Source organism: Bubalus bubalis, chromosome 4, assembly GCF_019923935.1.
Source record: "Bubalus bubalis isolate 160015118507 breed Murrah chromosome 4, NDDB_SH_1, whole genome shotgun sequence".
NCBI lineage: Eukaryota > Metazoa > Chordata > Mammalia > Artiodactyla > Bovidae > Bubalus > Bubalus bubalis.
Genome location: NC_059160.1, coordinates 86,793,958 through 86,812,585, shown reverse-complemented (window position 1 = coordinate 86,812,585; position 18,628 = coordinate 86,793,958). Strand labels below are relative to the sequence as shown.

Below are 18,628 nucleotides of genomic sequence, written 5' to 3'. Positions count from 1 at the left end.
ATGACCCACACCCATGCAGACCAAAAATTATGGTTAGGGTGGCCTGGCTAAGCAGCTTCTTCTTTTACCCTGAGGGGAGGGTGTCATATAATAATTCTCATCTTCTTTACCCAGACTTCAATACTCAGTTCTCACTAAACAACAATAACTTGCCCCATATATTCAGATATACTTCTTGAAAAACTTTTAGAGCACTTCCATTTACTTGGAAAGTCCTATATAGGAGTTCATCTACACTTGATCTTAGCTGAAAGAGAAGTGATAGCAATTACCCTAGAGGCCACATGATGGTTTAAGCAGCCAGGTGCCTCCACAATGGTTTCCAGAAGCTGTCCAGGTAAAAATATCAAGCTTTCAGGTAGTCTGGACTCCTAGAAGGAGTGTTTTGTTGATTCTTGTGGATTCTTGCCCTCAAATCTATCTCACTGTGAAATATGAAGGCTTTCTGCATTAGAAGCCAATTTGACCTTTGTGTCAATTACACTCTCAAATGTGCAATAGACAAGCATACTTATCAACATAAAATAAGCTGATCCTTTTCTAGGAAGCTAGTTGTTTCTAAGACTGAATTGGTAGCATTTAATAAAAATGGAAGCAAATCCTCCGTAATTCTCGAAGGCAAATTTAAATAAGTGATGTTTTCTGCACTAAAAATGTGGTTTTATAATGAGCAACACATATATTATTTTCTTAGCTTTTAAATTGCAAAAAAGTAGTATTTTCATCAGTTCAGAAAATCAAAGCTCAATGTCCTTTATCTTTTTCAGTCGGTCCCGGAGGAAAATGCAAACAGTGTCGAATGTCTCCATCACAGGGATGCTCGTCATGTATCTGCTTGCTGCCCTCTTTGGTTACCTAACCTTTTATGGTAGGTCACTCTGTCAAAGTCATTCTCTTTGTGCAAATCTTAGTTGAACAGGTCATTAACCTGGTAGGTATAATTCTTTTAATTACTCTCAATAAAGAGCATGATCTATAGATACACATACTCAATTAGCATGCGGTTTTAGCCTCCTCATTTGACTTAAGAAAAATTGAATTAGGCTGCCTAACAGTTTACAATAATTTGTGAATTTCCTCATATTTTATAAAAAAAACCTCTCAATCATAATTCCTTTTCTTAAGGCATAAAGGGTATTTCAGCTGTATGTTGTAAAGCTCTTTTGGTAGAATAACTAATTAACAAACAAATGTCAGAAAAAGTACAAAGTCCTTGAGTTAGAATCTGCTTCTTGTTTACCAGTCAAGTCAAACCTGGAGGCCTGGAGCATTAGACAAATTTTCTGGCTAATTTCATTCTATTCTATTATAGTGACTGGTTTCTAAGTGAACAGGACATGACAGCATTCCTTTCAATCTGGGGACATACTATCAAAAAACAAAGTGATTCTGGTCACATTAGATTATGCTGAAAATATTTCCTCTATGGACACAAAAGGAGCAGGATTGTTCTTCTCTTCCCTGAAGCATGGCCCTAGAGATAAATCTCAGGGAATCAAACATTAATATTAATCAATGTTATCAACTTACATATACTTTTAAAATAAAACTCTCTATAGTTTTATATTTTTTTCTGACTGACTCAGTAAATTAAATTGATTGCAAGACAAGTTGGGGACGAAGAGGCTGGAGAGGGTACCATTTGCTTGGGTTTTTTTCTTTTTGACTAATATTTGGTTTTTAACCAAGCTCTGGTTTAGATTGTGCATAAACTCTGCTGGTTGTAAATTAATGAAAGTCAGGACAATGTCATTGATAGTATTTTTATCCTCCTTTGATTTCGAGGGAAGGAGTGGGAAAATCAGAATAGATCTGATTCTGTAAGTATTTCCTTATCATGTGTGCCTGGAATCCTGAATGAACTGTATTTTCCAGGAGGGCAGCATCTTAATCTTAGGGCATTATTCATTGAAAGACTCTATAGCAATCATACTACTTCATCTTTGCATTATTACTTAGTCTCAGTTCAGTTCAGTTGCTCAGTGGTGTCCGACTCTTTGTGACCCCATGGACTGCAGCACACCAGGCTTCCCTATCTATCACCAACTACCAGAGCTTGCTCAAACTCATGTCCATCGAGTTGGTGATGCCATCCAGCCATCTCATCCTCTGTCGTCCCCTTCTCTTCCTGCCTTCAATCATTTCCAGCATTAGGGTCTTTTCCAATGAGTCAGTTCTTTGCATCAGGTGGCCAAAGTATCGGAGTTTCAGCTTCAGCATCAGTCCTTCCAATGACTATTCAGGACTGATTTCCTTTAGGATTGACTGGTTTGATTTCCTTGCAGTTACTTAGTCTAATGAGTCTCAACTCAATGAGACAAACAAAAACTTGACAAAGTCCAAGAATATGTCTATCAGAGTAATGATGGGGTCATAACTGTTGAGCTTGGAAAAGTGTTAGAGATCATTTATCCTAGGGTTTCCATACTGGGTTTGGAGAAGCTGCATCAGGGCTCACTAGGTAGGTGGGAGTCGAAGGAGATGGCAAGATGTAAGTGACAGTCTGATAAGGCTTAGTCGTTTCATCCATTTGAACCAGAGGACCTCAGCCTGTCCTGTTTTGTGATGCTTCTGTAAAACAGAGAGATTTACCACAATGTCAGTGACCCAGAGAAGAACCTTACCAATTTTATATTAAATCTGCAACTTTACAAACTTCAGGACCCTTTGTTCATTTGAATAAAAATCACACAAGGTGGCCCAGCAGTAAAGAATCTGCCTGCAATGCTGGAGACGCAGCAGAGGCAGGTTCGATCCCTGGGTTGGGAAGATCCCCTGAAGAAGGGCATGGCAACCCGCTCCAGTATTCTTGCCTGGAGAATCCCAAGGTCATAGGAGCCTGGTGGGCTACAGTCCATAGGAACACAGAGTTGGACACGACTGAAGTGACTTAGCACACACACACAACTAATAAGTTGAGACAGGATAAAAACAGAGGTGTCTGGATTCTCAGATCTGGGTTCTTCCTACTATACTGGGTTCTTCCTATAAAACGTTGTCATAGGTGAGCAGTGCCGATTTGACTGCATTAGTGGACTCATTCTCCTCTTCCTCTTTGCAGGAGAAGTTGAAGATGAATTGCTTCATGCTTACAGCAAAGTGTACACATTTGACACCCCTCTCCTCATGGTACGCCTGGCTGTCCTTGTGGCAGTAACACTAACTGTGCCCATAGTGCTATTCCCTGTAAGTACCTGGGTTTGGTAAAAGAATCCTGCTTGACCACATAGATTAGTACATATGCTCTGACTTGATGTTGATTCAATTCAAATGCAATTCCTGAGAACATTATATTTTATATAGCCTTTTGAACCTACTGACTATGTACTATGTAGATACAGCAAGTATTTTTAGTTTTTATTATTTATTTACTTATTAAAAGTTAAAAAAATTTTTGGCCAAGCCACCCAGCTTGGCAGAGTTTAGTTCATCGACCAGGAATCAAGCCCATCTCCCCAGCAGTGAAAGCACAGAGACCTAACCGTTGGAATGCCAGGGAATTCCACAGAGCAAGTATTTTTAAATGCTAAGCTGAAACTCCAATACTATGGCCACCTCATGCAAAGAGTTGACTCATTGGAAAAGACTCTGATGCTGGGAGGGATTGGGGGCAGGAGGAGAAGGGGACGACAGAGGATGAGATGGCTCGATGGCATCACTGACTCGATGGACGTGAGTCTGAGTGAACTTCAGGAGTTGGTGATGGACAGGGAGGCCTGGCGTGCTGCGATTCATGGGGTTGCAGAGTCAGACACGACTGAGCGACTGAACTGAACTGAAATGAAGTACTTTTCAAATGTAGGGGAAAAATCACCAAATTTATTTCTATATATTTGTTTTATGGTTTTATTGAGATTGAAATTTATTTTTAAACTAAAATTTTAAAAAGCACATCTTGAGCTTTTCTCTCATAGATTAGTAGAAATGAGTAGTAATTCACACAACTTTTGAAGTTTGAAAGCCAAAACCACATTCACTTTCAGATTATATTGCATTTTCACCACAGTTCTGAAGATATTTCATTTTTTTGCCTCCTAGTGCTATTATGCTGCCTTAATGTTCAAAAGTCACCCTATTTAATCTGATTCTTGAAGGTGAATGAGCAAGAGATTCATGTTAAGTAAATGACACACTACAACCAAATTTCCTTTAAAAAAATAGTCATATTATCCATCATATATCTCTTTAATGCTTCTAAGACTGACACATACCCTCTTGCCAGACTGGTATTGGGACAGTCCCTTCATGGCATTTACTATTGGGGTCAGTTGTTAGGGGATCATAGAGCAGGGCTGGCTGTGGAGACTTGAATTACAATTTAAAACCACTACCTATGGAGAAACACAAGTCTGCACTTTCCTGCCAACTCTCCTTCCTTTCATAAACACTGAATTTACCATTCATTTTAGGGGGAAAATTAGCAGCACAGTAGTCAGCACTGTCTTGTACAGAATGTTCCATACAGGGCCAAACAGATGAGGGCTAGTCATATAATGACACTGTGGTCACTTTAAATGCAGCTTGTGTGCTGAAATATTTGTTGGCACATTCCTTTTTCATGAGTGCATGAAATTAGATCTTTATTACAACGGCAGCTAAGAGTTTACTTTTAAATAATGTCTTGTCTCTCATTTATCTGAAAGTATTTCAAATGTCATGCACACAGCTTTAGCCTAAAATCAGCCCCATTGTAGGTATAAAGCAGAAGACAGCTGTAGACAGAAACTGTTAGTTCAGTTCAGTCATGCAGTTGTGCCCGACTCTTTGCAACCCCATGAACTGCAGGACGCCAGGCCTCCCTGTCCATCACCAACTCCCGGAGTTCACCCAGATCATGTCCATCGAGTCGCTGATGCCATCCAGCCATCTCATCCTCTGTCGTCCCCTTCTCCTCCTGCCCCCAATCCCTCCCAGCATCGGGGTCTTTTCCAATGAGTCAACTCTTTGCGTGAGGTGGCCAAAGTATTGGAGTTTCAGCTTTAGCATCAGTCCTTCCAAAGAACACCCAGGACTGATCTCTTTTAGAAACTGTACCATAGGGTAAAATTTTCAAGCAAACAGCATTGCCAAGAAAAGAATATCTGGAACCCTTCTTTTTGTGTGTAAAGCTATTACTGATTAAATTTTGGCACACAGTGGGCACTCATATGATTGTTGAATCAAAGCATTTTATAAAAGAAATCTGTTACGTGCTTCTGCATTGCTTTTTATTTTTTATTCATAAGCCCTAAATGTGGTGCTTTCAAGCCGAGGTCTTGGGAGATTACTGGACTTGGTTGGGTTACCCAGTAGCTGGTAACAGTTAAGCTAATGCATTACTCACAGATGACACTGATGGCTGCGGTCATGATCACGGGAAGTAGAAGTTAGCCTTTCATTTGGTGATGATCATTTCACTTTGACGTTAACAATCCAGACTGACCATAGACAGTCTTCCCCTGTTTAACAGATAAGGTGTTGGCACAAATCTGACCATCAAGAATGTCAACATATTTCCCATTAGATGTATTTCCCATTGTGGTCTGGAAGCATTTCCCATCCAATGCACATTAAAACCAAAATTGACCATTAGAACCAAATTTCAGAACGCATAACTAACTGCTATCCTTCAATATGTATTTTCATTCAACATTCAGTTCAGTTCAATTCAGTTCAGTCACTCAGTCGTGTCCAACTCGTTGCGACCCCATGAATCGTAGCACGCCGGCCTCCCTGTCCATCACCAACTCCCGGAGTTCACTCAGACTCACATCCATCGAGTCAGTGATGCCATCCAGCCATCTCATCCTCTGTCGTCCCCTTCTCCTCCTGCCCCCAATCCCTCCCAGCATCAGAGTCTTTTCCAATGAGTCAGCTCTTCGCATGAGGTGGCCAAAGTACTGGAGTTTCAGCTTTAGCATCATTCCTTCCAAAGAAATCCCAGGGCTGATCTCCTTCAGAATGGACTGGTTGGATCTCCTTGCAGTCCAAGGGACTCTCAAGAGTCTTCTCCAAAGCCACACTTCAAAAGCATCAATTCTTTGGTGCTCAGCCTTCTTCAGAGTTCAACTCTCACATCCATACATGACCACAGGAAAAACCATAGCCTTGACTAGACGGACCTTTGTTGACAAAGTAATGTCTCTGCTTTTGAATATGGTACCTAGGTTGGTCATAACTTTCTTTCCAAGGAGGAAGCATCTTTTAATTTCATGGCTGCAGTCACCATCTGCAGTGATTTTGGAGCCCCCAAAAATAAAGTCTGACACTGTTTCCACTGTTTCCCCATCTATTTCCCAAGAAGTGGTGGGACCAGATGCCATGATCTTCGTTTTCTGAATGTTGAGCTTTAAGCCAGCTTTTTCACTCTCCACTTTCACTTTCCTCTTCACTTTCTGCCATAAGATGTCATCTGCATATCTGAGGTTATTGATATTTCTCCTGGCAGTCTTGATTCCAGCTTGTGCTTCTTCCAGACCAGCATTTCTCATGATGTACTCTACATAGAAGTTAAATAAGCAGGGTGACAATATACAGCCTTGATGTACTCCTTTTCCTATTTGGAACCAGTCTGTTGTTCCATGCCCAGTTCTAACTGTTGCTTCCTGACCTGCATACAGATTTCTCAAGAGGCAGGTCAGGTGGTCTGGTATTCCCATCTCCTTCAGAATTTTCCACAGTTTATTGTGATCCACACAGTCAAAGGCTTTGGCATAGTCAATAAAGCAGAAATAGATGTTTTTCTGGAACTCTCTTGCTTTTTCCATGATCCAGCAGATGTTGGCAATTTGATCTCTGGTTCCTCTGCCTTTTCTAAAACCAGCTTGAACATCAGGAAGTTCACAGTTCATGTATTGCTGAAGCCTGGCTTGGAGAATTTTGAGCATTACTTTACTAGCATGTGAGATGAGTGCAATTGTGCGGTTATGAAACATTTTGTTTGTAAATCTGCCTCACCCTTACAATGTTACATTGAGATGGTCTATATAATTGTCCACATTTTCCCCTAGAGGTTAGGTGTATGCACGGTGACCGGCATAGGATAAGCTCAACGTATTTGCTAAGGAAGACAATCTCCAAATGAAGCTTGCCTTTTCTTAAGTTGTATGAACTGCCTTTTCTAGCAAAAAAGACATAGACTCTCCCCCTTGCCAACATCTGCCATGAACTTCAGTTTGAGTGAGGATCTTGGCTACCTGAACCAAGCCTCCATGCTTTGATGGATGACATAAAAGCAAGTTTGGCCTCCTTGCCCCAGTCAAATACATTCAGGCTGCATTTAGTCACTTCTCTCCCAAAATGATAGAAATTGGTTGTGCTGCATTTCTTTGTTTCTTCCAATTTCAACCCAAAATTTTCCATGTGTCGCATGCTGAGTCAAATAGCATGTTTCTCCTGATGAGTTTCTTTGAATTAAGAAACTCTTGACCAATAAGTTTATTTACTTTGTTTTGTTATCCCCACACATAAATAATAAAACAAGCAAAACCTAAAATGGATTAGATTTAATCTGTATTAAAATCTATCAGTTTTAGGTATTTTTGGTGTTCTCCATTTTCCAACAAATCTGTTGGTCATTTTTCATAGGAGCCCAAGAAGAGATAACAAGGGTTTTGTTGTCAGTTGTGGTTGGGTTTTCCTTTTGTCTCTCCATTTATTGTCTTTCTCTTTTCCAGATAGCATTTTCCTTCTTAGAAAAGGCACAAAGTGTTTATTGAAAAAATAAAGAGAATTAAGGTTAGTTTTTCTACAAGCTGCTCAACATTTTTTCTTTCTTAGCTGGAGAAGGTGATATGCGGCTGGGTTGTCTATTATGGAATTGACATTTTCAGCAAAGACTCAAATTCTACTCACTGCACCTTTTTCTCTTTAAGAAAAAAGAGAGATCATGTCTCGGATCCTCTGTTCAGTTCAGTCAGTTCAGTCGCTCAGTCGTGTCCGACTCTTTGCGACCCCATGAATCGCAGCACGCCAGGCCTCCCTGTCCATCACCATCTCCCGGAGTTCACTCAAACTCATGTCCATCGAGTAGGTGATGCCATCCAGCCATCTCATCCTCTGTCATCTTCCTCTCTTCCTGCCCCCAATCGGATCCTCTAGCTACTTCTATTTCATTTTATTTTAGTAAAACCATTCTTTTCACTTATGTTGCCTTCAGATTTCCTGTTTTGAAGTGAATATGGATGTAGGCATAGAAATACGGCAGATGTTTCTATGTCTGGAACAGCACAGTGACCATCGGTATTCTTACACTCTTTGTCCTACACAATCCTGCAAAGTGAAGTGTGGTTCACTTCTAAGCAATAAAATGGATTTTTTTTTTTTTTTTTTTTTGAGTTGAGAATGAAGTCTCCCGCTTTCCAGTTGGCCTCCACATTTCTGACTTTCCCATTGGGCCTGCATATTAGAACACAGTACCTCCTAATAGGCTCCTGTACGGAACATTAAATCTGGAAATGTTTTCTCTAGAGCTGCATGGAACTTGTCTGGAATCACTCTGGGGGACTTGCGTCCCCACAGTATCTGACCCACATTTCCAGGTTCTTATCAGTTTGTGTCAGTAGAGTAAAGGACACTGAGATAAGTCAGTAATAAGCCAGAGTCACCTCTGTCCTGACATAGGTAAATAGAGCTGCTGGGGACCTCAAGATTCCAGGCTCACCCTGCAAGGCAGTGTTCTTATGTGGAATGACTAGCAAGTTTCATTCTAATTTTTTCCACCATCTACCACCACCAGCAATCTCCCATCTCCCTCTTTGCCCTGTCGCCCATTTTAGGAATACCTGGGCAACTCTATACGCCTTCAGTTCTTTTTGGGATTTTGTTATTCCTTGTTCATTCTGAAGCACAAGCTTTCACCATTTACTTCAACCATTATTCCTGTAAACTTTCTGTACTCTTACATCATTAAGCCAAATTGTAATGTTTATGAGAGCCATGTGATCTTAGGAAACTGTATTTACATTCAGACACCCAGGACATATAGGCTTGCCTCTGCTGCTGCTACTGCTAAGTCACTTCAGTCGTGTCCGACTCTCTGCGACCCCATAGACAGCCTCCTACCAGGTTCCTCTGTCCCTGGGATTCTCCAGGCAAGAACACTGTAGTGGGTTGCCATTTCCTTCTCCAAAGCATGAAAGTGAAAAGTGAAAGTGAAGTCGCTCAGTCGTGTCCAACTCTTAGCGACCTCATGGACTGCAGCCTACCAGTCTCCTCCGTCCATGGGATTTTCTAGGCAAGAGTACTGGAGTGGGGTGCCATTGCCTTCTCTAGGCTTGCCTCTAACTTAGCTTAAACAATTAAAGACATTATTACAACAAAGGAATAAAAAGCACAAACATGTGACCCCCTGCCTGAAAATAACCTGTATTCTACTTGTTTATGCTGTAACTTTATCACTTTCAGACAAATAAATCCTTAAAACCACAGAAAGCTTATTTTAGGTGTGTTAAGTTTGGACAGCATTGAATAAGCACGAATTGTCAGACATAATGTAGAATTAATAAACTATTAGGAAAAACAAAGTCAAACCTTTTGTTTTCCTCAGTCTACTTTTCAGAGTTGTGTAATTTTCACTCATCCAATTTTTAAAATCCATTACAAACTCACTCTTAATCTGTTTCCAGAGACTATACAGATTTGCCATTCTGGAAATGAAACTGCCTTTTAAACCTAAACAGATGGCTTTAATTTTTGGTGGACTGGCATGAAAAGAATACTACATTAGAAACTGAGGCAATTCAACTCAAAGTTTTTGTTATTTGCATGTGTGTTTCAAAATATATTTTACTTTTCTCTTCAGTGAATTCCAATCTTTGCACTATTAAGACACTTCAGAAGCAAAAGTTTCAAGTGAAAATCAATTCCACATTTCTAAAAATAAGAAGTCCTAGCTTAACTGAAGTGCTCATTTATTGCAAAGCCAATAAACTAATTCCACTGAGTCCAAAAGTGTCTTCTAAAAGATTCCGGAGATAAGAATATTTTCAACTTTGTTAAGCTGTACAAACATAAAAGGCTCTCCCTCCCTCTACCCACAGGATCTTTTCATCCAGTTACATCAGGGTAACTTGAGCCGATGCTACCATTGGAGCCTCCCTGACCCTTTACCTAGTTACTTCAGCTGCTGCAATAGGACTGAAATCTCATAAGAATCCTGAAGGGGGGGGGGAAGATTTGTTCTGTTCAATTCATCAACATTTATTGGTGCCTTCTGCATGTGAGACACTAAGATAGAAACTCTGAGGAATGTTAAGATTGCTAGGTCTTGTTCTTTGCCTTTTGTGCATTTATAATCTATACTGGGACGGGGATGGGGGGCGGGAAAGAAAGAAGTAAACACATAAAGTATCATGTTTCTTAAAATACCAGGGGATAAAAATGTTAAATAAAGTGTGAATTTAAGAGATGCCAGGTTGGTAAAAGTTCTGCTCATAATCATATGCAAATAAATTCAGTGCTTGCCCTTCATACTTAATCCAGGCTGATGAGACATAATTAGAAATCAACAGGGGTTTTTCTGTGTCTCTGAATTATATATCTTATTTATCTGTTCTTTTATCTCTTTCTGACTGAGATTGTTTTAAAGAAAAAAATTCTGAAAACTGAGGAAGTGAGCACCAGATAGGTTACCATGGAAAAGTGACTCCCTCCCAAACATCAAAAATCAGCATCAAACTTACACAACAATATGAATGCACCTAATACCACTGAACTAGAGACTTAAAAATGGTTAAGATGATACATTTTATGTTATCTGTACTTTGCCACAATTTTTTACATTTTTGGAAAAATATCAGCATCAAGATCTTTTCTGGGGGAAAAGAAAAACAAAGAAAATGCTTTAGAGGGATGAGAATATTTGAAAAAGTAGATGAAAACAAAGCAGTGACCCAAAGGTGATAGTGGGAGTGGGAGGGGAAATACATTAGGTGTTTGGGATTAACATATACACACTACTGTATATAAAATAGATAACTAACAAGTACCTACTGTGTAGCAGAGGAAACTACAGTCAATATCTTGTAATAATCTATAATGGAAAAGAATCTGAAAGACAATATATATAGTCATACATAAATATGTATAATTATATGTATAATTGAATATGTATAATTGAATATGTATAATATATGTATAAATATATGTAATATACATGTACATGTATAAATACATAAAATATATATGTATAATTGAATCAATTTGCTGTGTACTTGAAACTAACATAACATTGTAACTGAACTTTCAATAAAAAAACAACACAAAGCACTGACCTTGCCTTTGAACTTTCCTGTTGCAGATTCGCACATCAGTGACCACACTGTTATTTCCCAAAAGACCATTCAGCTGGATAAGGCATTTCCTGATTGCAGCCATAATTATTGCTCTTAATAATGTTTTGGTCATCCTTGTGCCAACTATAAAATACATCTTTGGATTCATAGGTAAGTTTCCAAAAGGCTTTTATTTAGTCAACTCGAGCTGTCCATAAATGGAGAGCAGGGAACCAGTGATGGGAGGTCAAGGATCCCAGTCCATCTCAGGCTCCTAGAATTCCGAGTAGCCCAACTGGGCTCCAGTTGGTCACCATCCCTTCCTCCCAGGTGACACTGGACTTGAGGGACAGGACCAGAAAGTGTTGGTGCTAAAACCTACCTAATAGGTCATCTAATCTAGCTGCCTTTCCTGACAAACAACGCAGCTTAGCCCTATAGAAGTCAAATCATGTTGGAGTGAACCCAGGGTTTGGACTGAGGTCTTAACTCTGCATCAATAAAAAAAAAAAAAAAGAGGAAAGAAGGTAGATTCTACTTAAATGGTCTGTGAGTATCAGCTTAGCATTAAAGGATATCTTTGGAGAAAGAGGAGATTGACTTTGTAAACATATTATTTCTTTTAACAGAGTGACCCATTAATATATTTAATTTTCCATTCTGCTGATTTGAGGGTTTACTCACATTTTAAGTACAATATAAAACTTTATAAAACAATATAAAAACACAGATGTAAGTAACTTGAAAAGTTAGAAGTGGATCAGAAGGGTGTGTGAGGAGTTCAATGGCACCCCACTCTAGTACTCTTGCCTGGAAAATCCCATGGACAGAGGAGCCTGGTAGGCTGTAGTCCATGGGGTCGAGGAGTCAGACATGACTGAGCGACTTCACTTTCACTTTTCCCTTTCATGCATTGGAGAAGGAAATGGCAACCCACTCCAGTGTTCTTACCTGGAGAATCCCAGGGATGGGGGAGCCTGGTGGGCTGTTGTCTATGGGGTCGCACAGAGTCGAACACAACTGAAGTGACTTAGCAGAGCAGTATGTGTTTATATTACTAATTTCCTTTAAATCTATAACACTCGGCCTTTTTGTTGTTTATCATGTGTGATGTATCTCTACTAGGCAGCTATGATGTTGGGTGCATTTTAATTTTAGTTATAAATATATTTTGTTTCGAATAAACATCCACGGGCTAATGCTTCGGCCACCTGATGTGAAGAGCCAACTCATTGGAAAAGACCCTGATGCTGGGAAAGATTGAGGGCAGGAGAAGAGGGTGACAGAGGATGAGATGGTTGGATGGCATCATTAATTCAATGGACATGAGTTTGAGTAAACTCCATAAAATAGTGAAGGACAAGGAAGCCTGGCTTGCTGCAGTCCCTGGGGTCACAAAGAGTTGGACATGACTAAGTGACTGAACAACAAACCATGAGCTTATAGTGCTTTTTGTGCTTTGCTAAGGGTAATTTTAGACTTGGTTTCTTTTGAGTGTATGCTCTTGCATCTCTGCCTGTTGAGTAAGACTGACTTGTCCCGTGTCTCTCCTCAGGGGCTTCTTCTGCCACTATGCTGATCTTCATCCTTCCAGCAGTTTTCTATCTTAAACTTGTCAAGAAAGAACCTTTTAGGTCACCCCAAAAGGTCGGGGTAAGTAAGGTTTACAATTTCTCCCTTTAAGTTTCCACTATTTAGAGTAAACCAGGAAATGCATGCACATGTTCCAAAAACTGAATTGATGTACAAGAACTGAAAATCAAAGATGGCTGGAACTCTCTGGTGGAAAAAAAGGAGGTGTAGATTTCTAGCCCTGAGATGATTCTGGGATTTCTTCTCTTCATGTATTAAATAGCTTGTGCTAAGTCCTTCCTACCTGTCAAATGCTAATGGAGTTTGCCCACAGGCATACATTTATAACAGTTTCTACCACCAAGCTATTGTTGCACTATCCACAGGAAAATATGCAGGAAGGAATTAGGCTCCTTAGCAGCCTTATGAAAAAATATAAACATTTTGGTCACAGTCATTAGGTGAGGCCAAAAAATGTTGCTTTTGTTTTCCCATTCTCAGTACCTTGTTGCCCCCTGTGGACTAAGAACAGAACCATCTGTTGTCCAGTTAGTCTCTTTCCATATAATTTATAGTCCTATTAACATGGGGAGTATATATTTCTTTCCCACAATAGTACTACAAAAATGTATACTAGAAATAATTGTTCAATATTAAATATTATCTATGACTGCTTAATAAAGTCTTGTATTAAGCCTTGAAAAGTGCCTCTGACCGACTGACCCTGAATTTTGCCGGTGAGTCATTCTCCTCTCAGGATGGTTTGGGGACTTTAGGAAAGTTTGATATCAAAAGCTCCTCCCATCATCTTGCTCCCAGATTTCCACTCTATGTAGTCCATTCTGCTTCGACTTTTATAGCACTGTGACCTTGGTAAATCACTTTTTCAGTTTGACCAGATATAAAAATGAGTAAAATTATATCCTAGATCCTTCTTAGTGAAAAAAGATTTCAGTTGCTGTTTCTTTTTATGTAGAATTAGGAAGTCTATCTATGTGGTCGTCTATAAGGCCCCTTTTAGTGTTAAATTTGTGAAATATTTATATGTTTATGTAATTACAGGTATATTACATGTATAGGCATGTATGTATGTGTTCAGTTCAGTTCAGTCACTCCATTGTTTCTGACTCTTTGTGACCCCATGAGCTGCAGCACGCCAGGCCTCCCTGTCCAACACCAACTCCCAGAGCCTACCCAAACTCATGTCCATTGAGTTGGTGATACCATTCAGCCATCTCATCCTCTGTCGTCCCCTTCTCCTCCTGCCTTCAATCTTTCCCAGCCTCAGGGTCTTTTCAAATGAGTCAGCTCTTCACATCAGGTGGCCAAAGTATTGGAGCTTCAGCTTCAACAACAGACCTCCCAATGAACACCCAGGACTGATTTCCTTTAGAATGGACTGGTTGGATCTCCTTGCAGTCCAAGGGACTCTCAGGAGTCTTCTCCAACACCACAGTTCAAAAGCATCAATTCTTCTGCACTCAGAAGAAGAATTTATAGTCCAACTCTCACATCCATACATGAGTACTGGAAAAACTAGTATATGTATATGTAATTACGTATTAATACACACACATATACCTTGAGGCTTTTTTTTTTTCAAGAAATATGCAATGCACATTATATTGTGTGTGTGCTCAGCCTCTTCAGTCATGTCCGACTCTTTGTGACCCCATGGACTGTAGCCCGCCACGCTCCTCTGTCCTCTGGGGATTGTCTAGGCAGGAACACTGCAGTAGGTTGCCATGCCCCCCTCCAGGGGATCTCCTCAACCCAGGGATCAGACCTGCATTTCATATTATGTCTCGGGCATTGGCAGGGGTTCTTTACCACTAGTGCCACTAGGCTCTGTTCTTGTTTGCTTTTAAAAAAATTTAATCATATCATACATGCTACTCTTTTATAACCTGCCCCTTTTCACCTAAAAGATTGTGAGCCCTCTGTAAGTCATTTAATCTTTTTCTATTACTTGGTTTGTAAGGATTACAGGGTATTCCATTATTTTACGTACCAAATCAATTAACCATTTTTCTATATTGAACATTTGGGTTAAATCTCTCTACTATTGTATTCTTTCCCTCTTTCCTGAGGTAGGGCTCTAAATTGGTTAACTGCTAGGCATGGGCAGCTATAAGAATAATACAATTTAATATGCAAATCAAATGGCTGTCTTAAGTAAACAACTTATAAAAGCAAACTGCACTAAGGAAGTATAATTTCTGTGTTCCCTAACAAGTTCTTTCTGACTTACAGGCTTTAATTTTCCTCGTGGTTGGCATCATCTTCATGATGGGAAGCATGGCACTCATTATAATTGACTGGATTTGCAATCCTCCAAATTCCAAGCATCACTAACCCAAGGAAAAATACTATCTTTTCCTGTTGGAGATGGCTACCAATTATGCTCCCAAAGACATTTAGTTATCTTGTTTGGAATGTTATTCATAGGAAGTAACAGGAAGATTCCAAAGATGTTTACCAGCAATATTACCAAGCACCTACAGAAGAGAAAATCATCATTTTTGTCAGAAATGGCTATTTATATGTTTAAAATCTGTGGTGCACATTTCCACCCAGGTTTTACTAGAGCAGTGCGCAATGATGTATTTCTGCTTTTGCGTATGCAGAATAAAGGTAGCTGCATGTAATGATCATCAGATAATACCCTTTTCCCTCTCCCCCCAAAAGTACCAAATTTCTGTATTTTCAGAACATCAAGCAAAAATGCCCTGATGGCAAAGCTATCGCCACTTAATGCCGTCCCTCAATTTTGCACCAAATACTCCAGGTCTATTTAATGACAGAAGCAAAAGACATGTATTATGAACTGTCTCTACAAGTTACATGAGTGATCAGACACCAGGCTGGAGCATTTTATGCTCAACACTAACAGAAAATTTTGCCCATCCCACTTGTGACATTAAATTAGTGACTTCTTCATTCAATCGTTCTTCTGTAAATATTAAAACATCTTATGAAACATAGAGAGGGGCTTTATTGAAATTATAGAGCACCAGCAAAACAATGCTTATTGCTATACTGAATGCTCTGAAAGCATTTGTTTATTAATGTTATTCACAGTCCTCTTGTCATACTTTTGTCACTGAACAATGCCCTCCCTCTCGTCTTCCATTTTCATTCAGAATTTTTAGAATACTACTATTCATGTGGAGCTACACTACCCAGTATTGTTTAATACATTTTTATTTGATAAACATTCAGTGCAGGAAACTGTGATTGCTTTATGTTTATGTATATAATCTTATTCTGTGGTTATCAGAGTTTTAATGTATGGTACATTTGATTTTTATTTTTTACATGTGTAGTTTTCTCTCTTCACAGTCAAACATTTATGTTATGGGGGGTGGGGGTAGGGAATTGAGTTGATAGGCTCAAAAATCCACATGTATGTATCTGTCTATTGGGCATATTTTAAATTTGAAACCTGAGTGATATATTCAATAGTTTGGTAATGCTCTTCTTCAGTGTTTACAATATTACCATAATCATCTACAAGAAAATGAGTGCCCTATTTGCAAATAATTATCAATACTAAGGTAGTTCTTTTAATTTAGCAGGTCTAAAATAGGATTTAGTTCATTTTAGCTTGAATAGGTGTTTGCTAACATTGATTTGCCATTTAATACAGTCTTGAGCTATTCTCTGTAAAAACAAAAGCGCTAACACTACAAAGAGATGCAAATTACTATTCTCGCTCACTTTTACAACACAGTTACATGAAATGGATTTAAAAATTAGTACTCATTGCCTAGAATTTCTAGAGTTTGCTCCTTTTTTTCTCAATCAGTAGCAAGCACATTTGTTGTATATTTTAGTATAGCCTAGTAGGAAATACTGGTGTTATGTTAGTATGATAATATTAAATCATATTTCAATAGTTTTTGCTGGAATGTGCCTTACTTAAATATATATTTGTTTTATGTATTATTCTCTAGAGGCATAATATTGTAAAATGGTGCACTTTATTAGGGAAATTGAGCATTACTAGAAACTATCATGACTTCTGACTTACTATTATTTACCAAATAGCATTTTTAAGATATATTTCTATTTTCAATTCATCTAGAGAGAGTATCAAAATAGAAAATGGAAAAGAGGTGCCTTATGAGTGTTAAAAATGTCTGATCTGAATGTATTTAAATGTAAATACAATGCATTGATCCAAAAAACTGAAAAGCTGTAACATCTGTATATATTTTAAATGCTTTACATTTGAAATGACTCACTTGAAAGTATCAATATGTAAAATTATATAAATATTCAAGAGCAATACTACAGTGCCAAATAATAAAGCGTCGTTTTTTCCTCATGGCCATTTTCAGGATTAGAGTTCACATAGACTGCAGGACAGGCATACATATGGTATATTGTACCGGTTAATTTAGCCCCATTTATAAACAGATGAAAATTTTATTTTCTTATTTCATTTACAGAATGGTTCAATATATTGGGAGGCTTTTTTTTTATTACAGAAAGTGTATATTGGTATATAATAAATGAATTTTTCAAATGACTATGATGTAATTTTCTTTCTATTGTTGAAGGCATGAAAAATATTATTTATAAGTGAAAACATATTTTAAATCTTAATATTGTCTCTTTTATATTGGCATATGTTCCATTTTTATTGTTACTCTGACATAAAACTAATATTTATAGCTTTCAGAAAATAGTTGCCATCTTATTCTGGCAAAATACACAGCTAATTTGAAATCATGCTTGTTTTGTATCATCCTAGAATGAGTGTGGAAGAAATGACTCTCTTAATGGTGAATTAATGAAGAATTCATCTGGGATGGAAAAAGAGGGAATAGAAGAAAGATGAAAATAGTTAAAGAAAGATCTGAAATATTTGGGAGAAGGGAAAGCAACATGGGAGTGCTGAGAACTGGGTAGAAATGAACTTGTAGTGGGACTGACAGGTCATACATTAAGTGTATGCTTAACTTTAAGAAACTTCCAAGTCATTCTCCAAAGTGGTTCTACCATTTTCATTTTCACCAGTAATATACACAAGTTCTAGTTGCTCCACATCCATGCCAGCAGTTGACATTGTCTTTTGTACTTTGTTGCCCTTCAAGTAGGTGTGGAAAATTATCTCACCATGATTTTCATTTCCATTTCCCTGATGACTAGTGTGGGAAACTTTTCATGCATATAATGACCATTTACATTTTCTTTTGTAAAGTGTCTGTTCAAATCAGTTGCTCATTTTTAAAATTAGGCTGTCTTTTTATTGTGTATTTGTCAGAATTCTTTATATATTCTGGATACATGTCCTTTGTCAGATTGCAAATGTATTTTCCAGTCTATGGCATGCTTACTCATTTTCCTAAATGTGTTTTGCAATTCCTGTCTTAAGGAGGATGAGATTAATTGGAATGGTCAAATAATTGTCATAATTGTTTAGATTTTCAAATTTGGAGAGTACAAGAATTCTCTCTCTTTTTTGTTATTGTATCTTTTTGCCTTGTACTTAGCTTCATTTAATGTATGCTAATCTAGTTTCCCATGTCCAAGATAAGAGAAACCCAAATAGGACAGTAGGTGTTGTGAGAGGGCATCAGAAGGCAGACACACAGAAACCATAATCACAGAAAACTAGTCAATCTAATCACACTAGGACCACAGCCTTGTCTAACTCAATGAAACTAAGCCGTGCTGTATGGGGCCACCCAAGACGGGCGGGTCATGGTGGAGAGGTCTGACAGAATGTGGTCCACTGGAGAAGGGAATGGCAAACCACCTCAGTATTCTTGCCTTGAGAACCCCATGAACAGTAT

The 18,628-nt window shown here is 38.6% G+C and overlaps 1 protein-coding gene across 2 annotated transcripts in view; it reads left to right on the top strand.

Annotated features, from left to right (window-relative positions):
• The window catches only part of SLC38A4 (solute carrier family 38 member 4), an 84,016-nt gene extending 66,657 nt beyond the window's left edge, over positions 1 to 17,359 (top strand). For both annotated transcript variants that reach the window (XM_044941667.2, XM_044941668.2), the window contains exons 12-16: positions 768 to 868; positions 3,062 to 3,186; positions 11,279 to 11,423; positions 12,808 to 12,905; positions 15,078 to 17,359. In XM_044941667.2, coding sequence (XP_044797602.1) covers positions 768 to 868; positions 3,062 to 3,186; positions 11,279 to 11,423; positions 12,808 to 12,905; positions 15,078 to 15,179 — 571 coding nt within the window. In that variant the 3' untranslated portion in view covers positions 15,180 to 17,359. The remainder of the gene's footprint in view (positions 1 to 767; positions 869 to 3,061; positions 3,187 to 11,278; positions 11,424 to 12,807; positions 12,906 to 15,077) is intronic.
• The last annotated feature ends 1,269 nt before the right edge of the window (positions 17,360 to 18,628 follow it).